Raw genomic sequence first — 25,335 nt, 5'->3', positions numbered from 1 at the left:
ACAAAATCTAGTCGGCTTGGAAATGTCGACCTGTTCACAGTCGCTGGGCATAGTTCAAACTAGTGGGAAGCGTGCCAGGCAAGACCTGCCCCCACTCACCTGGGGCCAGAATCGAAGAGGAGGAGTGAAAATTCATATCTCTGCACAATCTATTTTCTCCACCTCCCACCACGCTCACAGGCACAGAAGCTAAGTTTGGACAAAGAAAATGACTTTCTTTCCATTCTCTCAAAAAGCCTGCTGAGATAAATGAAAGACTTGTATGTTTCTAAAACCTACATACTTTAAACAATAAAAATATTTTTGTGATTCTAGGTATGGAAGCAGGCCTTGCCTAAAATCCAAATTGGAAAGTTCCGTGATTCTTAATAACAACACCACCTACCAAACCAGCGATACTGTTATGAACACCACCCTCCAAGTAAAGCTTGGATCATGTTAACATCTCATCCCTTATTCACCCAGTTACCCAAAAAGGCATTTTCAGTCTCCACGTAAAACTCCAAATGTAAGCTAATAGGTGCTTAATAACCATAAACACTGCTACCCTCCGAGACAACAACCTTCAGGTAAAACCTACATAGGAAGTACTCCAACTTCCTTGCCCATCCCTACAAAGAGCGAAATTCAATCACTCTGTATCTTCTTCCCAAAGAGGGAAAAGTGTCTTATCCCCTGTAGTCATTCTTCTCAAATGGCCTTTTTCCATATGATGGAGTAGTGACTAGAGCACAAATCTAGACCCAAGAACAAAAAAAGGTCATTATGACATGCAAGGGAGACATTTAATTATCCCAACAAGACTAAGCAGGTCCACCCTAGCGACTGCAGCTGGGATGCTTGCCCTGGGCTCCACGCTTGGTAGGGAGGCTGCAAGGCACTGCCCCCTACTGAAATCGACAACTTGAAACACTTATTTTTTATAACCTTTATTTTTACTTATTTATGTATTTTCATAGCCATAACGAGGTCCCTCTGCACTGGTTGAGTTGCCCCAGGCTCCACACCCTTCCTAGCACGACCCCAACTCTAACAAAGCAGGCAAGGTAATTTCCATTTACGAAGAAACCTGGCCCACTAAAGTGATACACGCTCATCAGGTGGCAGAGCTATGATTCAAACCAGAATGTCCGACTCCAAAGCTCACAAGTACTCTCTATGACTGCTCCCTGCCGCTGACCACCAAGTCTCTAACCACCTGTCCACGCGCACTGCGCAAACACAGCCCCCGGCCCTGATTCCTACCTTTAAAGCAGCAGAGGGAAACTGCTGTTGACAACTGTAGGAAACACCTCAGGGAAGGCCATTTTCCCCTCAAAAATAAGTGTAATTAGCCAAACAGTGAAACAACCCAAGTGTCCATCAACAGACGAATGGATAAACAAAATGTGGTAGAACTATACAACAGAATATGACGGAATATTAGTCAGCCATAAAAAGGAATGAAATACTGATATGTGCTACAACATGGACAAACCCTGAAAACACTACACCAAATAGAAGAAACCAGTCACGAAGTCCCTATATGATTACACTTATATGAAATGTCTAGATAGAACAGGAAAACCTGTAGAGATATAAAGTAGAATAGTGGTTGTGTAAGGCTGAGAGTGTGTGTGTGTGTGTGAGGCGGTGGTGACAGTTAATAAGCTCTTTAGCTGGTAAAGGATTCTCTTTGTGGTGATAAAGACGTTTTAAAATTGACGATGGCAATAGTTGCACATATCTGTGAATATCCTCAAAACCCCTGACTTATACACTTTAACTGGGTAAAATGTATGGTATTAAATCATATCTCAATAAAGCTATTTAAAAATAAATATAATTGGTTAAGAAAATTAAGAGACCTTAGCTATTATTTCCTTCATGTTCCTCTTTTAAAGATAAAGAAACATAGCGATGACCCCAATGTTAGGGTCTAAATCAGTGTCCCAATGTGTTCTGCCTACTACCAGACCCACTACTCAGTGTCCCCTGGGGACCCGACTCAGTGCCAGGCTGTGAATGACGGGAGACCCTCATCCTTGCAGCTAAAGAACTTAGATGTAGTGGGGCTTTTTCTAGCCCGAAACAGTGAAGTTCTATCCAACAGCCTGTAGCACGGGTTCAGAGCCCATGAAGATGGGAGTTGAGGAGGTAGGCAGGAAGTGAGGGCCTCCAGGGAAGGGAGACAGGCACTGGCAAGGAAGCACTCGGTTTATATCAGGTCTTGCAAACGAGGTTTAAATAACATTGCACTCCCATTACTGCTAGGAGAACGGGTAAATAGGCGGGAGTTCAGCTCCGACGGGACAGGATGCCAAGGAGAGTTCTGAAGTGAGAAATGACAGGAAGCAAGCTGTCTTTGCAGAAGACAAGCCTGGCTACGGTGTGCAAGGGACTCAGGTCAGAGGCCAGCGTGTCGTAATCTACAAATGAAGTATCAAGACACACACTGGGGTAGAGGCAACAAGAATGGAGACGAAGGGTGAGAGGTCACGCAGAGAAAAAAGGAAACCCAACCATTCAAGACCTGTGGCAGGGAACACCAGGGCACTGACTCTGGGCCCAGACTGACCGGGTTTAAGTCCTTACCAGCTGTGTGACTTTGGTCAAGTTACTTACATGCTCTGTGCCTCAGTTTCCTGATTAAAGTGGGGATAACAATAGTGTTTCTATCAAATCATTGTTGGGAGACTTAAATGTGGACAGTGCTTAGAACAATGCCTGGCACTGAGTAAGTGTTATACATGTATACGTGTTGGTTAAATAAATACATGTAGATGCACACGAAGATCTCTGTGACCCAGCTTCTGTAGACAACAGCCGCTGCAAGGAAAAACCTCATTATCTCCCGTCAAGCTTCCTTTGCCACTCACTTTTCCCCAATCATTCATCCCTCGGTTCTAAGTTCTGGGAAGAATAAAACATGTTTCCTGCCCCTGAGGATAGGCCTTCTAGGAGAAACAGGCCAGAAAACAGAACGATGACTATGCCCTACCAACACCTGTGCACAGTAAGTGGTTGAACATGCTCAGTGCAGCCCGTGGAAGCAAGTAAAAGACTCTGGATCAGACCGGCTGGTGTTCTGCAGGCAGGCCACGGAGCGCCTTTAAAAGGCGGCCAGTGCCCGAGGCTGCACTTTCCAGGCAGTGCCTCCGACCCAGGAACCACTGAGCCCCTTCTGGCTCTGCTTCCTAGTAGTTTGCCCTGTGGGCCTGGCCGGTATCTCCTCACCACCTGTCCCGTCACAACTGAAATCAAAGACTGAGGCCACGCTTTGAATGGACAGTGTTGGCCAGAACCTCTGGGCAGGGCTTGCAGACTCCAGGAGAGGAAGGCTCCTTGCCTCGCCAGAACTGGAGGAAGAACAGTCTGTGATCTGGACGCCAGTCAGAAAGCAGAACAGAGACTGCTCTGCCCTCACCTTCACGTGGCTGGGATAATGCAGTGACGTCTCCACCCACAGACCCCACCACACCCCCGCTGTGCATGCCACAAGACTGCTGGGGAGATAGCGGCCATACGTTAAAAAATTTTAAACTATAATATCATACAAATGCCATGTAATTTTAGTAACTGGACTTGTTGAGTCTATGTCTTTGGCAATTACTAAAAATCTCTCTTCAAAACGATGAAAGACTCAATGAAGTAAGAAATTGATTCATACCAGGTTTTCCAGATGAGGCATAAGTAACACGACAGTCTCATGACTTGGAAAATGGATAAATAAACTGCAGTATAGCCATACAATAGAATAATATATAAGGTAGATCTCTAGCTACTACCACTTTTTTCAAGTGAAAAAAAATTAGGAAGTTACAACATACTGGAAAAAAAAAAACCTGAACCATAGATTTTTACATGCACATGTATGATGTCTGAAGGCTAGAACCTCGCCTAAGAAGGGCTCACCCTCCCGGGAAGATGAGCAGGACACGGGATAGAGAGTCAAGAGAGACAGTCTCTGGCTGGTTTTCTTAAAACAAAATATAACTTGGACAACTTAAAAACAAAAAAAATGGATACTGTTTTATTTAAATATATTACCATCTATGAATAAAGTAAACCTGGTTTATAACTTTAAATTCTTCTTCACTTTACCCTAGTCAGGAGGAGGCAGAAAATAAAGACCTAAAAAAAAAAAAAAGAAGGAGGCACATTTTCCAGTCTTTGGAGATCTGAAAATATGATAATATTAAATCCTGGTTCTGTGTGACCTTAAAGGACACGGAAAGAATAAAAGAGCTAAAGCCATATTTTATAATAAAGATATTAATAATGGATGTGTGACTTACAATGTGATGTTGCCAGGAGAATCATTTCTCCTGAGTTTATCTGGCTAAACTTCCTTTCAAGTTTGTTTGTGGATGATGGCACTACCACTGAGAATGAACTTGAGGCTGTGTTTAAATACTTGCTGCTAACTAGCTCCTCTGACATCTCTGTATTCACGATTGACACAGTTAATCTGCTTAATTACAGTTTGGTTGATAACTCAAATTCCCCTTATTTACTTTGCATCCTGAAAAGTCCTTTGAAAACTAAACAGTCTACTACCTCTCCTGCAATGTTTGGAAAGGTTACAATATTAGAATCATTTGAAAGGGGGGAGGGGTATTTCCAGCATGGAGTGAAATGTGAAAATAATCTGGGAACAGATAAATATATTGGATTATTCCCAGCAACTTTTCTTCTCTTAGATCATCGTTGTTCTGTCTGAGGAAGTGATTTCTTAGAATTTATAGTTAGACTAACAATTAAATACAAAGAATAAAATTATTCCTAAGTGCAATACACTGTGTTCCCACAATGCTAAGCACAGTACCAGTACCTGACATACCGTTTCCCTGAAAATAAGACCTAGCCAGACAATCAGCTCTAATGCGTCTTTTTTATATATATAAATTTTATTGGGGAACAGTGTGTTTTTCCAGGGCCCATCAGCCACAAGTCAAGTTGTTGTTCCTCAGTCTAGTCATGGAGGGCTCAGCTCAGCTCCAAGCCCAGTCGCCGTTTTCAATCTTTAGTTGCAGGGGGCGCAGCCTAGCATCCCATGGAGGGAATTGAACCGGCAACCTTGTTTTTGAGAGCTCGCGCTCTAACCAACTGAACCATCCGGCTGCCCTTCCGGGGGCTCAGTGGCAGCTTGTTGTCTTCAATCTAGTTGTGGGGGGCGCTGCTCACTGACCCATGTGGGAATCGAAACGGTAACCCTATTGTTCAGAGCTCATGCTCTAACCAACTGAGCCATCCGGCCGCCCCTCTAATGTGTCTTTTGGAGCAAAAATTAATATAAGACCCCATCTTATTTTACTATAATATAAGGCTGGGTCTTATATAATAAGACTGGGTCTTATATCAATTTTTGCTCCAAAAGATGCATTAGAGCTGATTGCCCGGCTAGGTCTTATTTTCGGGGAAACAAGGTAGTATGTGCTTGATAAATACCTATTGGCTTATTGTATAAGAAAGAGGCACCAGATGATCTAAATAGGGAGAAATAAAACGTCATTTATATGTCTATGTGTGCCGGGCATCGGGCTAGGCACTGGAGAGGTACAAGGGAGGTAAGATTTGGTTCTTGTCCTACAGGAGTTCACAAGCACTCTCCATTGGAGCAAGTAATCAAGGATTGTCTATTATTCCTAACACTCAATTTCAATCAAACTTGTTACATTATACTATTACATCTAACCTAACAGCATCCATTTCCGCCTCTGGCCACCCACTAACATTTTGATTATTTCAACAGCATGTTCAACATCAACAATGATCTCACCAAACATTCCCTGTACCAATGTGTCCTGGGCATGAAGGGCGATCCAACACCAGGTCCATATTCTAAGAATTCACGTGCTGAGGGAATGAAATGAACTCATTCACTGAACAAGCCTTACACAACATTTTAATGGACAAAAGAGATTAATTGCCAAATTACCCATACATATCAAATTACTATGGGGACCTGGAGGAGGAGGAGATCCCTGCCAGACGGTTGGTCCAATAAGGTGTTAGAGGGGAGATGGGGTTAGCTGAGTCTTAACAGATCAAGCAGGGAGATAAACGCTATTCCAGGCCAGTGAGATAAATGACACATACTCTTAATCAGAAGTCCAAAGACAAGCCACTCTATATGAAATATGCAGAGGCCATGAGCATAAAATAGAGAGAAAACTGGAGAAAGAAGCACATTTATGAATTGTTGTGGGCTGCCTTCAGGCCTGTTTATTAACATATTACAAAAAAAAAATCACTCCACTGTTACAGACACATATGCTTTGAGATCAAAGTGATGGACTGGAAAGGGATACAAGCCTCAAGTGGAGAATAACACCCTGACATTTGTATTGTTAAAGAGTTCATGTGAAGGGCAGTGGCATTAGAGTAACACTGGCTCTGGACTTTGCATTTTTAACCAAATGATAAAAATGACTCGTTTTCTCTTGTCTCTGTTATGTGCTTCCCTCACTGTCTTAGCCTATTTCTCATCTCCCTGCCCTTACTTTTCTCTCCCCACCCTTCTCTGTGTAAGTTAAAAAAAAAAAAAAAACAATCAATGCCACAAGTCTGTACATTTAAATTCAGCCCACATGACATTTCCTTCGAGTTTAATTGCTTCCATACAATTTATATCCGCTAGTCACGCTAGACCCCAGAGTATTAAACATGCTCTTTTACAAAGAAGCTCTTGTCCTATAATAACCCCCATAATCAAAGTGGAGAAATTATGGGTAAGGCCCAGCCAGATGATGACGGGTGAAACAAACAGGTTTTTAAATTCACCCAAAGCAGGCAGGAAGCAAATCAAAGCCATCGGGCTTGAGAGCAAAAACACTGGAGCATTAGCTTGAAGAGATTTGGGCATCTCCACACAGCTAGCAAGTCAGATATTTGATCTTTGGGCTGCTGTGAAGTCACCACACAATGTCACCTGAAGAGAGCTGGTTACATTCTCTCTACTTCCAAGTCAGCCCATTCCAAAACATTCTAGTGGTTGTCCCCAAAGGCCGCTCTTCAAAATGTCCTTTAAAATGAATTACTCGTTCTTCTTCCCTACTCTGAGCAGACGAAGGTTAGCTCTTCCTATAAACCACTCAGGCAACATGTCTGGCTTTGTCCATTAGTAAAGCACATCCACAAACGGTTCAAGGTCTTTCATAGACCCTATCTTTCTGGATACTTGTTCAGCTTATCCTCTTCTCTTCCCCACCTCTCCACAAACCATGTCCCGAAAAGTTCACCTTTGAAATGCACTAGATGGTGTAGTAGGACTCCTTGGACCTCACTATTCAGGTAGCCCTCTGTGCACATGAATTGTGCCTACCTTTTTTATAATATCCCTTTAAGCAACATTTTTGATCCTCCCGACTGTGTTCAAATAAATGCCTCTCCATTAGGATTTTTAATTCCACGCACTCTCTCCTTGTGTTCAAAATCCATTCAGAGCAAGAGCAAAACTACCTGAACTACTTTTCAGATTTTCATACGCCCATCTTCTAGGATTTACGAAATATTTCTACAGCTCACCCCTTTGCGTATCTTCCCTCCTTGATTTTCATAGACCAATGATTTTGTTCATGGATAAAGGTTAAAACCAATAGTTTGCATCAAATGTTATTCCAGTCTTAGGAACTAACAGATGAAAACATTTTGCTTATTGCCAATAAACTACTTTTGACCTATTATAATAAAAAACAATTTCTATGCTGCTACTAAAACAGAATGTCATTTGAGGTTTATTTATCTTTTACGTGCTATACAGATGTATTATTTATTGTAGTAGTCTAGATCTGGACATACTCAAAGCCATGATCACTTTTATGTATCAAGTCACTGGACAAACCAAAGTAAAATCAGATTTTTAAAACATTCATTTAGAAGTTCATATTTACATTTTGGAAAGGAAACCTGATATTTTAATGGTATTAGATATTTATTTTACAGTATCCTTCCATCTTACCCCACAATATAACTTTTTGGTTTTATTCTTGGAGACTTTACTCTCACTGTACAAAACAGATACTGTTTTAAAAACCCATTTGTAATATGTGTCAGTAAATATGATGTTTCACCTCGGCTGAAGCAGCTCCATGGTATCAGTTTAAAACTCCCTGCTTGCTTGGAAGTTTATAATACTCTTTTTCAGCAGCTCTCAATACTAGACTCCAAATAGATACGTACCAGTCACCAAGATGTTTACCAGGCTCCAGAAGGGCCTTCCGAGAACTCTTAAAACTGAGCTGGTTACTGACACTTGGCTTGTAGAGGAGTATGGACAATTCACTTTAATTAGCCCGACCCTTTTATTCACACACATGAGGCAAGCTGGACATTCCAAAATCATGCGCAACTGGGAAATCTGACTCCTTTAATCGTTTTCAACCAATTAACTAGGTCTGGCCAGTTATTAGGTTAAGTGAAAAAGCACTGTGGCACAACCTGATTCACTGCACTCTGGCTCATAATTTTAAACGCTGTGCTGGTCCATCCCTTGCAACTCACCTGCCAAAGTGTCAGGCAAAAGCTTCAACAATTCTAGATCTAACCTTTAAAATCATTTCTTTAATGTTGACACTCCCCATTGTCCATAATGACCCTATGCCCTACTCGGCTCCCACTGTTAAGTATCTGTTAATAATCACAGACTATTTGATAGTTATTAACATGCAAGCAACAGACAAATACCAGAAAATGGCCGCACTGTGTACAGCATGGGTTACAGCCCTCGCACCCCCACTTGAGAACGCAACTTTCCAAAGCCCAAGGTACAGCCCTTGCTATCTCATACTTACAGAAATGCAAGATCAGTAAATGCAAGTTTAACTTTTTTCAGACCATAGACAAGATAACTAAACTTTGTTAAAAGCCTAAGAAAAAAAGAGATTATATTTTTAAAATACACTTGGGTACAGCGTAATGATCCTTTCTTCATTCCTGTCTTTCCGTCTTCAAGTTTTTCAACGATACCCACTTATGGTCAGATTTTATGTTAAAATGGACAGATAGCCAAATATATGTTGGATAATGTAATTTGGTAAGAAGAATCCATATTTGCAAAAGTTCTACGTGCACAGGCTTATATTGCACAGTACATAAAACAAAGACCCATAAAAGTGGGGACAACAGCACTACAGCGTGTGTCTTTAGAAAACATAAGTAATTTTACAAGCAGTACTGAAGTTTACCAATTCTTTTATAATTCTTAATCCCTCCTACTAAATTCACGTTTACACAAAACCCAAACCAGTAAAAAGGCCACCAGGAGCTCCCATATCAGCAAAACATGCAACAGAATGGCCTTTTAACTACAAAATGTATCCAAACTCAAACTCAAACCAGTTTAATATAATCAAACATGTTTTATTTACTTACTGTGAAAGGGTCAACTGGCCTGGACATTTACCTGCATTAATTTCAGAATCCCCTTTGCCAGGTATCAAAATCAGTTCCAGCAAATGGAGAAACAAAGATAGGAAAGATAAACGTTTATCTGAAACTACAGTAACATAATATTCCAAAACATAAATTTTTAACTGATACTCTCTAAACATAATCTGCTATATTTATGGCTGCAATTAATATGACACATCCCAGCAGTAACAGCTCTGTGAGCTACAAACTGTGACAAGGGTTTTACCACAGCTAGGACTGAACACTGTAATTTTCCTCAAGGCAAGTGATTATCATATCAATTAGAGTAATATTTTTTACCAAGTCTCACAACTTATCTCGGTTAGTTATAAAACTCTGATTTCAGACCTTGTTTTAAGAGGATGTTTAAACAAGAAATGCGTGGTCCTCCTCTACAACACTGGATCTGTACAGTGAGAGAACTACACTTCTTAGCAAGAACACCATAGAGCATATGGGAATTAGTGGGACATACCTTATTTAATTAAGATGCTTATTTTCTTCATTTTTCCCTCTTCAAAAACTAGATTACATAAAGTAGTACCCCGGGCCCCTGCCCTTGCTTTTCTACTGAGAAAATGGTCTCAGCGGAAACACCATTCACTGGACGCTTTTCAGTTCTCATCTTCCTTGACCTCTGAGAAACAAGCCACAGAGTAAGCAGTCCTCCCTTCCTGATTTCCCTGGATTTAATGCACTCGTTTGTGGATTTCCTCCCATCTCTCTGGCTGTTTCTTCTCCATCTCCTTTACAGGGTCTATCAGGACTTCTCTTTCTCACTCTCTCTGTTACCTCTCTCTAAGGGGTCTCATTCGTAACTGTAATTGCATAACTATATATATATGGTTATAGTTATAATCGTAGTTACACAGTATAGGTAAAGATTAGTTATCTGGAGACAGATCAGTTAAAAAAAACATCTATTATATATCTCCCTTGGATATCTTAATATCACCTCAAATTCTACGTAGTATTAAAAAATGTCTCAACCTCTTCTAAACCTTCCAGTACTGCTTGTTACAATTAGAAGCACCATCACTCATGCCATTACACAGCCTGCAAATTTCCTTTTCACCTCTTTTCCTCACTGCCTTTATCTAATCCATCACCAAATCCTGTCAAATTTATCTCCTTAATATCCCTTATATGATTGTACTTCTCCCCTTTCCCAGGACCACCAAAGCCACTTCCCAGCCATTAAACCATTTTTATGAGTGCTTTATTCCAGAGTGTCAGAATAGTTAAGTCACTGCTTGCGAATCCTGAAACTGCAATTAAAATTTCTATCCCTATTTTATCCCAGTATAGCCCGCATCAGACAGTCCTTGAAAACCTGATCAGCTTTGGAGCCCCAAGGACATCAATTTCTTGAACCTCAAAGCTAAATCCGAATCTCTGACCTATAGTTACCCCAACAAACCTTTTCACCCTAAGACCTCCCCATCAAGCATCACATCTAGTTCTCCATAATTTAATCCATATATACTCTGCTCAGTCCTGAGGCTGTGTGAGGGTCAACCAGAAACAAAGACCACCGAAGTTGTGGTTCCCACAATACCAAAACCACCAACTGATGCCATTATGAGGGAAGTCACGTATGTGCATAATAAATCCTGCAGGACATGCAAAAGCAGTAAGTGACGTACTCTTACTTTTCACTTTATGTCCTTCAGTTTTCTTTAATTTTTTGATAAAAGTATGTTAAAAGGCCAGCATTTTAAAATATAATCCAATCAGTAAAAGTTATGTCTGTTCGTGACAGTTACATTTGTCATTTGCTTGCATTTTCTACTTTCTGATGGGGTACCATAGCTGCTTCCTGAACCTTTGAACACCTTGGCCGAACAATGTTTTTCATTGACAAACTGGGAGAAAGACAAATGTTCAGTATCTTAATACTGGCAGAAAAGCCACCAAAGGAATATATATTTTTAATTAAAAATCCATCATGTATGTTTTTCTCCAGTTACCACTTTTTAATTACTGAATCTGTAGCTAGCAATGTGTGGGGACAGAGCCAGGAGTGCAGTTTCCAGGCTCTCGGCCTCACATGGAAAGGTGCTGGCTCAGGTAGTAAATGGCCATCAACTGTGACTGGATGGCCATCAGCTGTGGCTAGTTGGCCGTCAGCTGTAACCAGTGAGCCCTTGACCACTAATATAACTGCCGTGGCTACGCTAGCAGAAAATGGGGGCTAGCAAGAAGTTGATGGCTGGCAAGCGCGGATGGCAGAAAGGTGGATGCCGCCAGCGGGAATATAGTGGTATGACTCCCCTATCTATGGCTCCGTGGGTGTTCCTTTTTGGCCTCGCCATATCCTGCATTCTTATGTGGGGAGCGGGACTAGAGATCCCGCAGGCCGCCTCGCACGACAAATGGCAGAGCGAGCAGGGTCCCCCGTATGACACAATGCTTGCAGGTAGATTAGCCACAAAAAAGAACAGAATTTGGGTTTATCTTCAGTGCTCAGAATTGAAGTGTGCCAAAGAATATTTTTAAAGCAATGAGTTAGCATAGGGGCCACAAAGGCATAAAATATATTGTATGCTGGAAAATAGATCATATACAGCCTTTGTGCTATAGAATTTGTTTCCGTATTGAGACTCACTATTCAGTATCTTAGACTGATTATTCTTGTTAAGTTTATGACAGATATGATTGATTGGTTGGCTGGTTGATACATAAAAGATAGTTATAAGAATGGATGGAAAAATAAAATGATAGGTAGGTAAATGGATGGATGGATAGATAAGTAGAATTAAGAGAAAAGATAGATTAGTGATTCTCAAACCATCTGTGGTAAAGGACTATCTGTGTTTTTTATTTTCAGTCTGTCAAGACATGTATGTGGTTTTATTGTGAATGGCTTGTACATAGCTCGGTCCACAAGTGACTCACCACAGGATTTTGACACACCCAAACTACCCTGTTCCACAAGACAATCACACTGATCATGTGCTCAGATGTCACAATAATGTCATTTTGCTATAAAAGTTTCTAAACACTCTGGACTTCTGTACTAGGTCGTCATGGACCAGTTACACTTGCACACTGGTATCAGTCCACCAACCACACTCTGAGATACATGACCAGCTACTTCACACTGGTATGCCATTAGTTCTGGTTGGCTGGCCACCCATCTAACTGGTCAGTTGCATTTGCCAGACTATATATCTCCCTTATAAAAGAAGGGTAGGTATGTTGATTAATAGGTACAACAGTTGATGATAAATAAATTAGATAGACAAGCTAGAGACATAATAAATTTAAAAGACAGAGAGCTGCTCTGTGCTCAAAGAACATCTCTGGATAAAGTGTTAACTGGTTCTTTCTAAATAGGGATCCAGGGAAGATCAGAAGAATTTATTTTCCACTTTCTTCCCTCCGGTTGTGTTTGAGCATATATTATTTTTATAATTTAAAAGAGAAAATCTGAAACAACCTAGGTGTCCATCAATAGGGAACCAATTTTTAAAAATTATAGTACACCCATGCAATGGAATACTACATAGTCCTTAAAGAAATAAAGCAGTATTTATGTCCAGAAGCATGAACACCAAGATATAATAAGTGAAAAAAGGAAGGGGTAAAAGAATGTGTACCATTTTGTACTCTACTGAAAATAGTCTAGATGGGTATATCCATTTAATTTACATATACATATGCATGCTTGTATTCACATAAGAAGACAAAAGAAACTGGTATTTTGGGGAAGGAACTAGAGGACTAAGGGAGGGTGGAAGAGAGGCTTTTCACAGTATATGCTTCGGAACTGTTTGAATTTTTTATCATTTACATGTATTTATTACCTATCAAAAAGTTTTGTGTTTTAATTTAAAGAAGTCATCTAAACACATTAATATGACTTAACATCGTGACTTAAGTGTAAAAAGGCTCTCAAAGAGCTTTAGTAAGAGTTCAGGAAGATACTCCTAAGAGGGAAGCTACTGGCTGCTTGGCCAAACATCCTTAGGGAATGGCCTAGGTGGGCCTTGGTGGGTTAACTGTGGTTGCAGACTCTGAATTTTGTCTGGGCCCAGTTGATCAACCTCAGAAGAACTGAGAAACTATCCAAAACCACAAGGGAGTATTCTGGGAACAAGCAGACCCACAAGCTCTTCATTTACAAGCAGAAATGGCAGATTCGGGGGGGGGGGGGGGGGGCCTGAGTCAAACAGCAGAGACCACCCACAATTGTGGAACTGCAGAGGCTACACTGAATATATGACAGATGGATGGTCTATGGATGGACAGATGGATGGATGCATTGTTATAAAAGGCTCTGTCATTTCAGACTCTTAAGTTAGTATAAAATGCTTAGTTCCCCAAACAACTAGGAAGATCTCAACACAGGGGACAATGGCGGGGTCTTATGCTACATTCAGATAAAGCTAGGACTGGCATATCTCAGAATTAAGGGATGAGGACGTTGACATTTACTAGCAAAAGGCCAGTGTGCCCATCCTAGCTGAGGTTCTAAAGACTCAATGGCATGCAACGTCACCTACCAACCAACACTTACCTTTTAACCCACATCAGGCCAGGTCCTCCTTGGCCTCAAAAACATACCCTTAGCATTTCTGCCTCTGCACTTCTCTTCCTATCTCCTTTCCTAGAAGGTCTCTTTGCCCACCTACCCACATTCTTCCCATTTTCCAAGGCTCCATTTATGTCCAACCACCTTTACAGAGACTTCTCTGAACACCTACCCACTCACCATCCATCTTCCTCTTAAACTGCATTTAGTATATGGAGCTATGATTCTAAACTGTCAGCCAAAGGGCATAGACAGGATGGAATTACATTCCTGAACACGGCAGATTCCTGTGAGGAATTCCAGTGTGCAAGCTGGCAGTACAAATGGTTAAAAGACAGTATAACAGGATTCTTCCTTATCAAGAACCTACCTATGTGCCAGGCACTGTGCTCAGGTTATATAATGACAAGCACGACAAACATCATTCTTGCCCTCATGGAGATTACAGTACAGTAGAAAGAGAAATAATTCAACAGTAATATGGCAGAAGTGCTACAGTTGGGGAGACACAAAGGGCTCTAGGAGAACATAGCAGGAGCATCTAAACTAGCATGGGGGTTGTGAGTCGGGGAAAACTCTTGCAGGGGTGGCACCTAAGCTGATGCCTGAAGGTGGTGTATGAGTTAACCAGGCAAAAAGCAGGGAAATCATGTTCCAGACACAGGTAATAGCTTGCGCCAAGTTTCTGAGACCAGAGGGCACACAGCCAATGGGAGAAACCAAAACATTCCGTATGGCTGCACATTTCAGACCTGTAACCATAATAGAAACGACTGCCTTATTATGACACATCTCACAAGAGCTTCCAACACACAGAGGGCAGCTGTTCTAGCGCAATCGCCACACAGGTCAGAAGGCAGCTGTTTAGCCTGGTTTTGTCTTAGTTCTCCCTGACTCTCCAGCTAGACCGTCAGCTGCCTGAGGTTGGGAAACAAGGCACACATTTCTCCCCTCATGCCACACTGCACTGTGCTAGCACACAAGAGGAGTGCAATGCTTTTTCCTTATAAATGCTGAAATAGCTAATGCTCCTTTAAGGCACCACAGAGGGAAGGTCCTGGGAGATCACAGCCCTCATCTCCATCTCAGATGGGAACAGTAACAGCAGCAAACTTTCAACAGTGCTCACTGCGCCAGGCATAGCGCTAAGCACTTTGCATATACTCACCTGATTTCACTTCATCTAACAGCACCAAACAAGTGAACATCGTTTGTTCCTTCCTTATTTATCTTCTGCTGTGCCTAGATGGAACATTAAATAAAAGCTAAAATTCTAGGAAAGAAAGCACACACAGAAAGAAGAAGCTGAAGGAAATCCACATGACCGAAGACGTACCATAAGCCTACTTCTTATCCTGAGGTGACTTTTATAGAGAATTCTTGGGTAAGACTTTAGTAATCACTGTCAGTTCATTTCTAAAGAAAATAACCCAAAAAAGAAAAAACACAAGTAGTTCCCAAAGAGCATCTGTCGGGGCAGAGCCCCAGAAAGCAGTTTCCAGGCTCTCGGCCTCACGTGGGAAGGTGCTGGCTCAGGTAGTAAATGGCCATCAACTGTGATTGCATGGCCATCAGCTGTGGCTAGTTGGTCGTCAGCTGTAACCAGTGAGCCATTGGCCACTAATATAACTGCTGTGGCTACGCTAAAGAGGAGAGGAGAGGAAGAACGGGGGCTAGCAAGAAGATGGCGGCTGGGCTGGCAAGTGTGGATGGCGGTTTGCGGACAGTGTGGATCCAGCTTCCAGTGAGAGTATAGTGCCGCCAGAGAGAATATAATGGTATGACTCCCCTACCTATGGCTCCGTGGGTGTTCCTTTTTGGCCTCACCATGTCCTGCGTTCTTGTATGGGGAGCGGGAGCAGAGACCCCGCAGGCCTCCCTGCATGACAAATGGCGCAGCGAGCAGGGTCTCCCGCATGACAGCATCCCGTTAGTAACATAAGCTCCAGGCTTCAGTTACTGAGCTATGGCTAAGATTCCCCTACGCCCCACACCTACCCAATTCTACCACTCCACTGATTCTTCCTTTTCTTTCTCTTGTGGTTTTTATAACCTCCCCTAACCCCCGCCAAACCAGTTTAAAAAGAAATACATTTATTGTAGGACACTTGAAACATACAGAAAGGCAGAAAGTATACAAGAAAAACCATCCATAATCCTAAAAATGATCCTTGTACACATTTTTGGTGTGTCCTCTCTCTCTCTCTCTCTCTCTCTCTCTCTCATACATACATACATACATACATACATACATACACACACACACACATACCCACACTTTTTAAAATAAAACCAGTATTATGATACTATCAAACTGTACTGTAATTGTTTTTCCTTTCTTATATCCCACTTGTCTGATATTTAGGGCCATTTCTCATCTCTAAGCATTGGTAATTGACTATTAAATCAAGAAATCTAAATGAAAATGTACCATATATTTGTATACACAAAGCACACTGACAAGAAAAAGTATAACTGGACTCAAACATGAAATTCTCAACTATAAGAATAGTGAAGGTCACAGAAAGGTTTCCCAAAGGGTGATCTATAGAACATTCCTGGGTGGATCGTTATAGATAACAGTTGTAATAAAAATGTTCAAAAATCACATAAGCTTGTGAAATATTGGCTTAAACAAAAATAAACTAGTTTTTGTAATAAGTGACTTTGGATCCTTTAATGTATACTGTGAATTCCAGGAGAGGATAGAGCATGCAACTTATCCTAAACCTATTGGTCCAGAAACCCTTTGTTCACAGAGCACCTGAATGGACTAGGGTTCCAAAGAATATACTCTGGAAGACAGTGCTCTACCAACATTTTAATACACTAAAATATTCATGGACCCCTGTGGGGACAGAGCCAGAAATGCAGTTTCCAGGCTCTCGGCCTCACATTGACAGGTGCTGGCTCAGGTAGTAAATGGCCATCAACTGTGATTGGATGGCCATCAGCTGTGGCTAGTTGGCCGTCAGCTGTAACCAGTGAGCCATTGGCCACTAATATAACTGCTGTGGCTGTGCTAGCAGAGAGGAGAAAAATGGGGGCTAGCAAGAAGATGGTGGCTGAGCTGGCAAGAGCAGATTGCAGAGAGGCAGATGCCGCCAGAGAGAATATAGGAGTATGATTCCCCTATCTATGGCTCCGTGGGTGTTCCTTTTTGGCCTCACCGTGTCCTGTGTTCTTATGTGGGGAGCGGGACCAGAGACCCCGCAGGCCACCCCGCAGGCCACCCCGCACGACAAATGGCGCAGCGAGCAGGGTCTCCCACACAACAACCCCACAGACCAGTGGAAGGGCCATCCCCGCAAAATCTGCCCTTCAATAATAAGCTAATTACTTCAATCCTTAGTTTTCCAAATCACCCTTCAAAAAGTTGTTCCCTGGATTGGTTGATTCCTTTATTTCTATCACCCTCTCCTGTGGTTAGATATTTAAATGAAGGAGGAAGGAGAGGGCGGGGATGATATATAAGACTTTAATTCCTACAACACTTAACTCAGTTGGTCAATAAACAAAAATTAAGACTCAATGCTGCCTCAAACCTCTACAGCAATTTATTTCCAATCAATCTCTGCAATTACAAAGGCAATGAGAAGCAACCTGGCTCTTTTTCTCCTTGAAACTACTTTACTAACATTATCTAATTAACCCTCTCAAAAAGTCCTCACTGGTATACCCGATCCTGACCTCAATTAGGTCATCTGTCCTCCCTCTCACATCTGCTGTAAAACGATATGGATTTCTTAATGGTGGAAATCTTGACACGAGTAAAATATACACAGGCACTATAGGTATACTATCCATGTCTGGTTTGTTTTTGTTTTGTTTTTCATCACCTCTCTCTGTCTCCAGCACCAAGAGCTCCAAATTTGATCACTCAGACTGAGTTCAGAGGCAAACTCTAATGCTCCATCCACCACTCCCGAGTTATCTGGTCACCAGGGATACCTAATTACACGGCCTAATTACGGTCATGTAATTGGCATGAGGCATCACAGTGCAAGGGCAGGAGCACAGGTTTTAGAATCACACAATTCTAATCCCATCTCTGCCACTCACCTGTTATGTGACCCTGGGCCATTTACTCAACATCAAGCCTCAGTTTCCTCAACAGTAAAATGAGATAATAATAGGTACCTGTTAAGAAAGAATATATATAAAAGCAACTAGGGTTATGAAAAAAAGTTTTTATACGTATGTCAGGAGCGTGCTCCACAGCTAAGGCTGTCTCTCTGGGAAGCACTGACTCAGCTTTGTCTGGCATAGAGCAGATCATCCACAAACGTCAATTACCACCCCTCTTCATCCCTCCCACTTCTCAATCCCATCCCCCCTCCGTCCCACACAAAATCGGCCCAACTAGTAGCTACAAGCCTGTGGGGACAGAGCCAGGAGTGCAGTTTCCAGGCTCTCGGCCTCACATAGACAGGTGCTGGCTCAGGTAGTAAATGGCCATCAACCGTGATTGGATGGCCATCAGCAGTGGCTAGTTGGCCGTCAGCTGTAACCATTGAGCCATTGGCCACTATTATAACTGCTGTGGCTACGCTAGCAGAAAAATGGGAGCTAGCAAGAAGATGGTGGCTGAGCTAGCAAGAGCAGATTGCAGCTAGCGAGTGAGGTTGGTTGGCAGAGAGAAGTGGACGGCAGGTTGTGGATAGTGTGTCTCCAACCCAGCCACCAGCGACAATATAGTGGTATGACTCCCCTATCTATGGCTCCATGGGTGTTCGTTTTTGGCCTCACTATGTCCTGCGTTCTTATGTGGGGAGCGGGGCCAGAGACCCCGCGTTATATCCCACATGACAAAGCCCGATTCCAAAAAATGAAAAATAGACCCTCCTCAGAAGGGGTTAAGTAGTCTCAACCCCAAGATGCTTAAGCAAAAGGGCACCTACGGTGGGCATTCCTATTTAGGTTCTTTAACAGGAAAACTGACCCTCAGTCCTTATTTTAAGTTTTAAAGACTGGCTTACAATTCCAGATCCAGGTTGTCATTCAGAGCCATAACTATAACTGAGAGTCAAAATCAGCTTATTCTACTGCCAAGTTTCCTGCATCTGATTTTGGCCAGGTAGACAGTGCATGTACATGGGGACAGAGGCAAGGGGAGGCAAGAAGGAACTTGTATTGAAAGTCTACTATGTGCCAAACACTTCAAATATGTTATCTCGTCTAATCTTTCAAAATACTATGAAATAGGTATTACTATCCTCATTTTACAAAGAAACTGAGGCAACAAGCAATATTTTTTGAATGACAAAAAGCCCTTCGTGAGAACTAGATTATATTGTCATCCAAAGATAAACAGAAAAAACAAGCCAAAGTCAGTTCCTTTTTAAGAAAATAAATTTAAAACGTTTAAAATAAACATTTTCAAATTGAAAAGGATTTGAAAAATTTACATCTCACAAACTTTTCTTAAGGAGTTACTCAAGCATGCACCCCAGCAAAATGAGGGCATACACACACACATAAACACACACACACACACACACACACACACACACATAAACACACACACACACACACACACACACACACACACACACGAAGACATGGAAAAAGGAAACAGCACTCTCAGCCATGGAGAGAAGTAGAGAAGTCTCAGGATTATAACTCTGTTGGAAACCTAGAGAGTAATCAGAATCCAGAATGGCACAGAAAGATGAAGGAATCTGGGCATAAAAGCTTAGGGAAAGAAGACTTGATAGAATTGATGGGATTAAGAGCCTAGAAAATTTTGAGATCATAATAAAGGCAAATAACATGAAAACATTTAAAAAGGCTATTAGAAAAAATGTTTAAGAAAGTCAAGGTACACATGTAAGGAAACTAAAAGGTGACACAATTTTAAAAACTGATAAGAGTGAAAAGAGAGAATCTGTTTGACTTTGATGCTGGATATATCCTCCTTTGATTGACCCAGGCGTGCGACATCAGACCCAATCTGCAAGTCTAAAATCTAATCTTAATACACAAGGCAATGAATTATACTTATAGAATTGAAATAATGTAAATATTGACTATGGATTTTCAACTTTAAGAATAATTTATGAATAAAAAGTTTAATTTGGTCAAAACTTGACCAAAAAAAGAAACAAAGGTGATCTGGCAAAGAAAATAAAAACAATATAAAATCAAATTTGGGAGAGGAACTAAAAAACAGCTTAAGAAGTTACATCTCACTTTCACATAAGGAGTTAAAAGTTGATAAATCAAAAAATACTGGTAAATGCATATTACTTAAGGTTAAGGCGGTAACAATCTAAATTAAATATAGAAACAGTTAAAAAAATTAAAAGGTTCCCCCTGTGAACCTTGAGGTGAAGGAAACCATTGTTTTTCAACAAAAGTTCTTCTGTTCTATTGAATTTGTTACCAAGATCATTTTGACGGAAATAATTTTCTACCACATATTTTTTAAAAGGCAAAACACTAAAATGATTACTAAAAATTGGGAGTGGCATGCAAATATTATAACTCGGATTCCATTGAAGAGGGGGGATAAAATATCTTTTCTTATAGAATGTTATTCAAATAAAAATTTTCTGCAAGAATGGAAAGTTCTGCTGAAGCCAGATCATTTTATTCTTTATAATTCTCTACTTCCTGGTTTATGTACAATAAATATGTATTCCATTTACAAGCAGACATGTTTAAGCATTTTAACGTGATCAGTGTTCAAAGTCAGTGTGCCAGGTTACTAAGAGCCCAACACCTACACACACCGCAGCCCGATTATGGGCTTCAGAGGCCAGCAGGAACGATGCGGAGTTTTCAGAGGCCATGTGTTTTAACATTTGGTCCTGTCCGTGGTTACACGCTACCCTAAAGGAATGCTTGAACACCACAGAACAGTTTGAACGAAAAGGTGCCCCTTAAGAGGTACCACCAGAAAGGGATCACATTATAAACCTAGAAACATTCTTACCTGAGAAAATGACAAAAAGCTCTTTAAAGCGTCTTAGATGTCCAGGCTTTCTTTCCCATAAAGCTCATTGTTCAGCTGGTGAAGTGATGTGGGGATAAAAGTGGGAATGGGAAAAACGGAAAACTGCTCTGCAAGCAGAGGGCAACAGATTAGAGGTCGAACCAGGGTCCACCATTAAATAATCACATGACTTTCCCAAAGTCACACAGTCACCCTTCCCTGGCTTCAGTTTTCTAGCCAAAAAGAGACCTTGTCAATTCTAAAATACTCTGATTTCTGATTTATAAAGCCCTCAACTCTTAACATAAGATTCTACTGTTAGCTTCATTTCACAGATGATGGAGCACAGTAATGGGTAGATTTTATGAAAATTAATTCAGGGTCAGTTGCCATCATTTTTCAAATTTCTACTTAATCCACTGAAATGCACTGCCTTTTGAGGCTGTGTAACAAAGTGTGACATATAACATTTACCTTACGCCAACATTAAACAAAGTTCCAAAAGAAACTCAGAGAGATGTTGGCAGTTTGCTTATCTTGAAAGACAATAGTCACAATGACTTGATTTCTTAAATTCCCTTAGCTGCTTGACCAAAAAATGTTCAGGGATAGCATCGGATCAGGTCCATTTTTTCAGCTATAGTCTTCACTGACTATCCAAAGTGAAATGAAGATGCACTTTACTTTGGGTTGGGGTTGGTTGTAGCTGGGAGATGGACAGAAGGGTCAGAGCAACTTTCTCTCTCTAAACCCAAGGCTAATTTCCATTCTTGCCCTAGTTTCAAACATAGTTCTCAGCTACTCCAAATGTTCAAAATGTATATAAGAGGTAATTGTTTTGTTTTGCTTGAGGGTCTTTTTTTCCTAGTTTTCCTGATATTGGGCTAGCCCAGCTCTTATTTCTTATGTACTTGTGTGTGTGTGTTCATAAACACAGTTTAAAAATCATTTGGGTCCAAAAACAAGAGCCCCCAAATTTCTGTAAATTATTGTGGCTTTTAAGTCCATTTCCATAAAAGGCACAATAAAATATTCAAAACTGTATTTACCTAAGTAAACTTAACACAAGATGTTAGCTATTTTGGACCTTGATGTATTACAGAAACTGATGTCATCCTTTAGATCAGCATCGTCACATTTAGAAAAACGTCATGTTATTACATCACATACTTGAGTTCTACCAGCCATTTAAAAGTCAAAGAACTGTCTACGTGTCCACACTATTACCGAGTAACTGGGAGCAGACCAGTGTTGGAATAAAATGACCATCAAGTCTGTTTCAGAACAAGTACTTGTCAGCATCGCACCAACCCAGAAACAAAATAAAGAACTCCTCCCTGCACAAGATGTCAACAGCTTTGGGACAGGGAAGGAATAATTGGTCACCAATGTGAGTCAAAGAGTTGGTTACAATAAACCTCATCCTTTACTGTGTATTCATTATTAGGGCCCTCACATAGCAATCAAAGTATCAAAAGGACTGATTATGTTTTTAACATAATACATAGGGTCTTCACATAACTTTTAAACTAAGACTACTCCATCAAAGAAACATGGGCTCTAAATAAATAAATTCTGAAGGCAGGATTTTAGGCTAGAAGCTTCCCTCGGTGGCAGTGAGCAGCGGGTCGGTGAGGCAATCATGAACCAAGTGGTCCGACTGGCCCGACTTCCATCTGGGCCATGGACAACCTGACCCGCCATGACCTCACTGGTTGCATTTCAAGTTCCAGCTTGGTGTCTCCTCTGGAATATAATCCTCTTAGGGTACCGCAACTGAAAGAATGTTAACACTATGTCTGGGAACACATTTTCCTGTAGAGTCTAATACAAATCTAACATAAAATTCATTACATCAAAAAGCCGAAACAATGTGAAGGGAAGAAGAATGACAAAGCAGGCTCCTGATTCGATGGTATTTTAGGTTACCAAGTACGACATAATAAAACTCCTGACCCAATTTCCACAGAATTCATTTGTCCGGCCCACAACTACTGCACCACGCAGTTGCTAATTACATCACCATGCTGTGTGTCCATTACATTACCCAGCTGGGAGCAATAAGGCCTACCAAGCAGTGTTCACTTTTCCAGCGTGCTTTCCCCAAGAATGGAGAGACTGCAGACCACCTACACGACCAAAAGTCCCTCTCCTCCCCAAGCCTCAGAAACTTTCTCGCCTTTATCTTGGTGTCACATCCCGCTGGACCCGGCAGGCTCTTAGTTAACTGACTTGGAATGGGCAAGGAAGGGGATAAGGGTTTGTGCCCAGGAGTCTGTATCAATACTCCAGAACCAGGGCAAAGTCACCTGTGTGTTTCCTGAGACTCCCCCCAAATCTACTTTATTTTTTTCTCCTCCCTCAAAGAGTTTCCATGTGCCGAATCTCTTGGGATGTCCAGGACCCTGAAAGAACATGGCCAGACTCTGCTTCTGATCCCTTACAATTCCAACATCCAGAGACTCGCTTCCTACTTCCAGTTTCCCAGATCTTTGGGAAAGAATTGTGGAAAGACAGAGCATCACACATTCACACACGCGCACGCGCGCCGGGGGCGTCGTGACTGTGCGCCCCGGCTCCAGGCTGACTTACTTGAGGAAGTACCTCTGGCCAGTGGCCGTGAAGGTCATCTCCCAGCCCGGGGGCAGCGGCAGCTCGTCGGTCACATCGTAGGACTGCTGGCGGAGGTGCGCGTGCTGCTGCGCTGTACTGCCCGCAGCGCCCGCGCCGGTGCCCAGCTGCAGGGACGCAGGCGATGAGTGCGAGCGGACGTGCTGGGCGCCGCCCGCCAGCCGGGGCCCCGGGTGGCCGCCGGACGAGTCGGTGCTCGACTGGCGCGAGTGCGAGCCGGAGTCAGGCTCCTTGAAGAACGACTCGGGCAGGATCTTCTTCCTCCACGAGCTGGGTTTGGGGTTCATGACCGAGTTGAAAAGAGCTTCGAGGTCCGTGTCTAGGTCCTGCGTGACGTGGATCACTTGCTGCCCGGGTGGCGGGAGCGGAGGGGGCGCCGAGGCTGGATTCATCTTCTGCAAGGAGAAAGGTCAAATCAGCCTTTTATAATCTTTAAAGTCGAAGGAGGGGGTATGAGGAGAAAATAGAAAAGAAAAAAGACAGATAGGTGTCCGCCTCGGGATCCCAGACACTCAGCAGTAAGACCAGCCGGATGGGGGAGGGGTCCCTCCTGGCCTCAACAATTATGCAACTTTCTTGAAGAAGTTACTAAGAGGAGGAGGAGAAGGAAGGGCGGCGGGGGGAGGGGGGTAACTGCACTCGGGACGTTGCTGAACTGTTGGTGGCAAAGCACAGGTCGCAAATTTCCAGGGCAAGCAGCCCCCCACCCCCCAAGAAGTCTCAACCCGAGCCCACTCCACGATATCTCGACTCCGGAAGCCCGAGGAGCCAAACGCCCCGGAGTGGTGCTGGGTGAACAGGCGCGCTACAGCCGGCACTACCTGGGCGCGCAGCGAAGCCGAGTCTGGGCGTGCGGCGGCCGCCGTCGGGCCTGGGTCACTCTGGTGCTTCCCGAGCTTGCACGGCTGGAGCCGGAGCCCGGCTGGCAAATCCCGACCCGACTCGGTGCCTGGCAGCCGAGGGGCTTCGGCTCTCACATCCCCCGAACTGGCCTCAGGCGTTCGCGCTCCGGGAGGAGGAGGCGGAGAAGCAGAATGCACGGCCGCCGCGGCTCCCGGACTGTCCCATAAACAAAGTTTGGAGCAAACTCCCACTCCCAGGAAAGAGGCGGGCCCGAAAGTTGAGCTGTTGAATTATGCATGACCTCCAAGTCCTGAGCCTGCTGGCCCCATCTCGTCCCTCCCCTTCCTCCTCCTCCCCCAACCCGGCTCTAGAAAACCTTGGGCGTAATGGGTACTTTGCTGGCTAAGAGGAGACGGGTGCCCCCCACCCACTCCTTCAGGTCGCTCGGACCTCTCCCGCGGAGCTCTGGATCTGCATTCCTTTGAGTTTACCAGGGACTTGGGGCGGGATCAAAGGGAAAGTGACCCGAGCCTGTTTAATCAAGGACTTGTGGACCGAAACCAAGGCGGGGGAAGGCGGAGGGCACGCGGGTGAGGGGCCCAGGCCCAGGAAGGGCTGGTCCTGGGCGCCGCGCCCTCCCGTCGTGCGGGGTGCGGAGGCCAGAGCCGCCGGAGCGCCACTCTGATCCGTGGTTCTGCCCGAGGGCGGGCCCGGGTGCGCCCCTGCGCGGGGAGACACCAACAAGGCCAGCCTTTCCACGGGAGACTGCTTAGCGCTTGTGACCATATTTGGTCTGGTGAGGAGGCATCTGAGCTGTTTGGCTTTCAATTGTCTGCTCCAGTGCAGACGGTGCCCAGAAAGTGCCCCTGTCGTTAGAGATGCGGCTTCGCCAACGGGTGCGTTGTAAACAAACAGACTTCAAACTATTCATCAATGCTTAGTTTCCTCTCTGGGGTGACTCAGATCGCTAGGGATAGAAGAGAAACTTAGTCAA

At 43.0% G+C, this 25,335-nt stretch overlaps 1 protein-coding gene across 1 annotated transcript in view; it reads right to left on the bottom strand.

The window, feature by feature from the left end:
• Positions 1-24,560, bottom strand: part of WWTR1 (WW domain containing transcription regulator 1) — a 132,502-nt gene extending 107,942 nt beyond the window's left edge. Inside the window, exons 1-2 of the mRNA XM_019748839.2 lie at positions 24,320-24,560; positions 23,460-23,893 (exon numbers count right to left, since the gene is read on the bottom strand). Coding sequence (XP_019604398.1) covers positions 23,460-23,890 — 431 coding nt within the window. The 5' untranslated portion in view covers positions 23,891-23,893; positions 24,320-24,560. The remainder of the gene's footprint in view (positions 1-23,459; positions 23,894-24,319) is intronic.
• Between the last annotated feature and the right edge of the window lie 775 nt (positions 24,561-25,335).

Source organism: Rhinolophus sinicus, linkage group LG01 (genome assembly GCF_036562045.2).
Source record: "Rhinolophus sinicus isolate RSC01 linkage group LG01, ASM3656204v1, whole genome shotgun sequence".
NCBI classification, from domain to species: Eukaryota; Metazoa; Chordata; class Mammalia; order Chiroptera; family Rhinolophidae; genus Rhinolophus; species Rhinolophus sinicus.
This window is presented reverse-complemented; position numbering and strand designations above follow the sequence as displayed.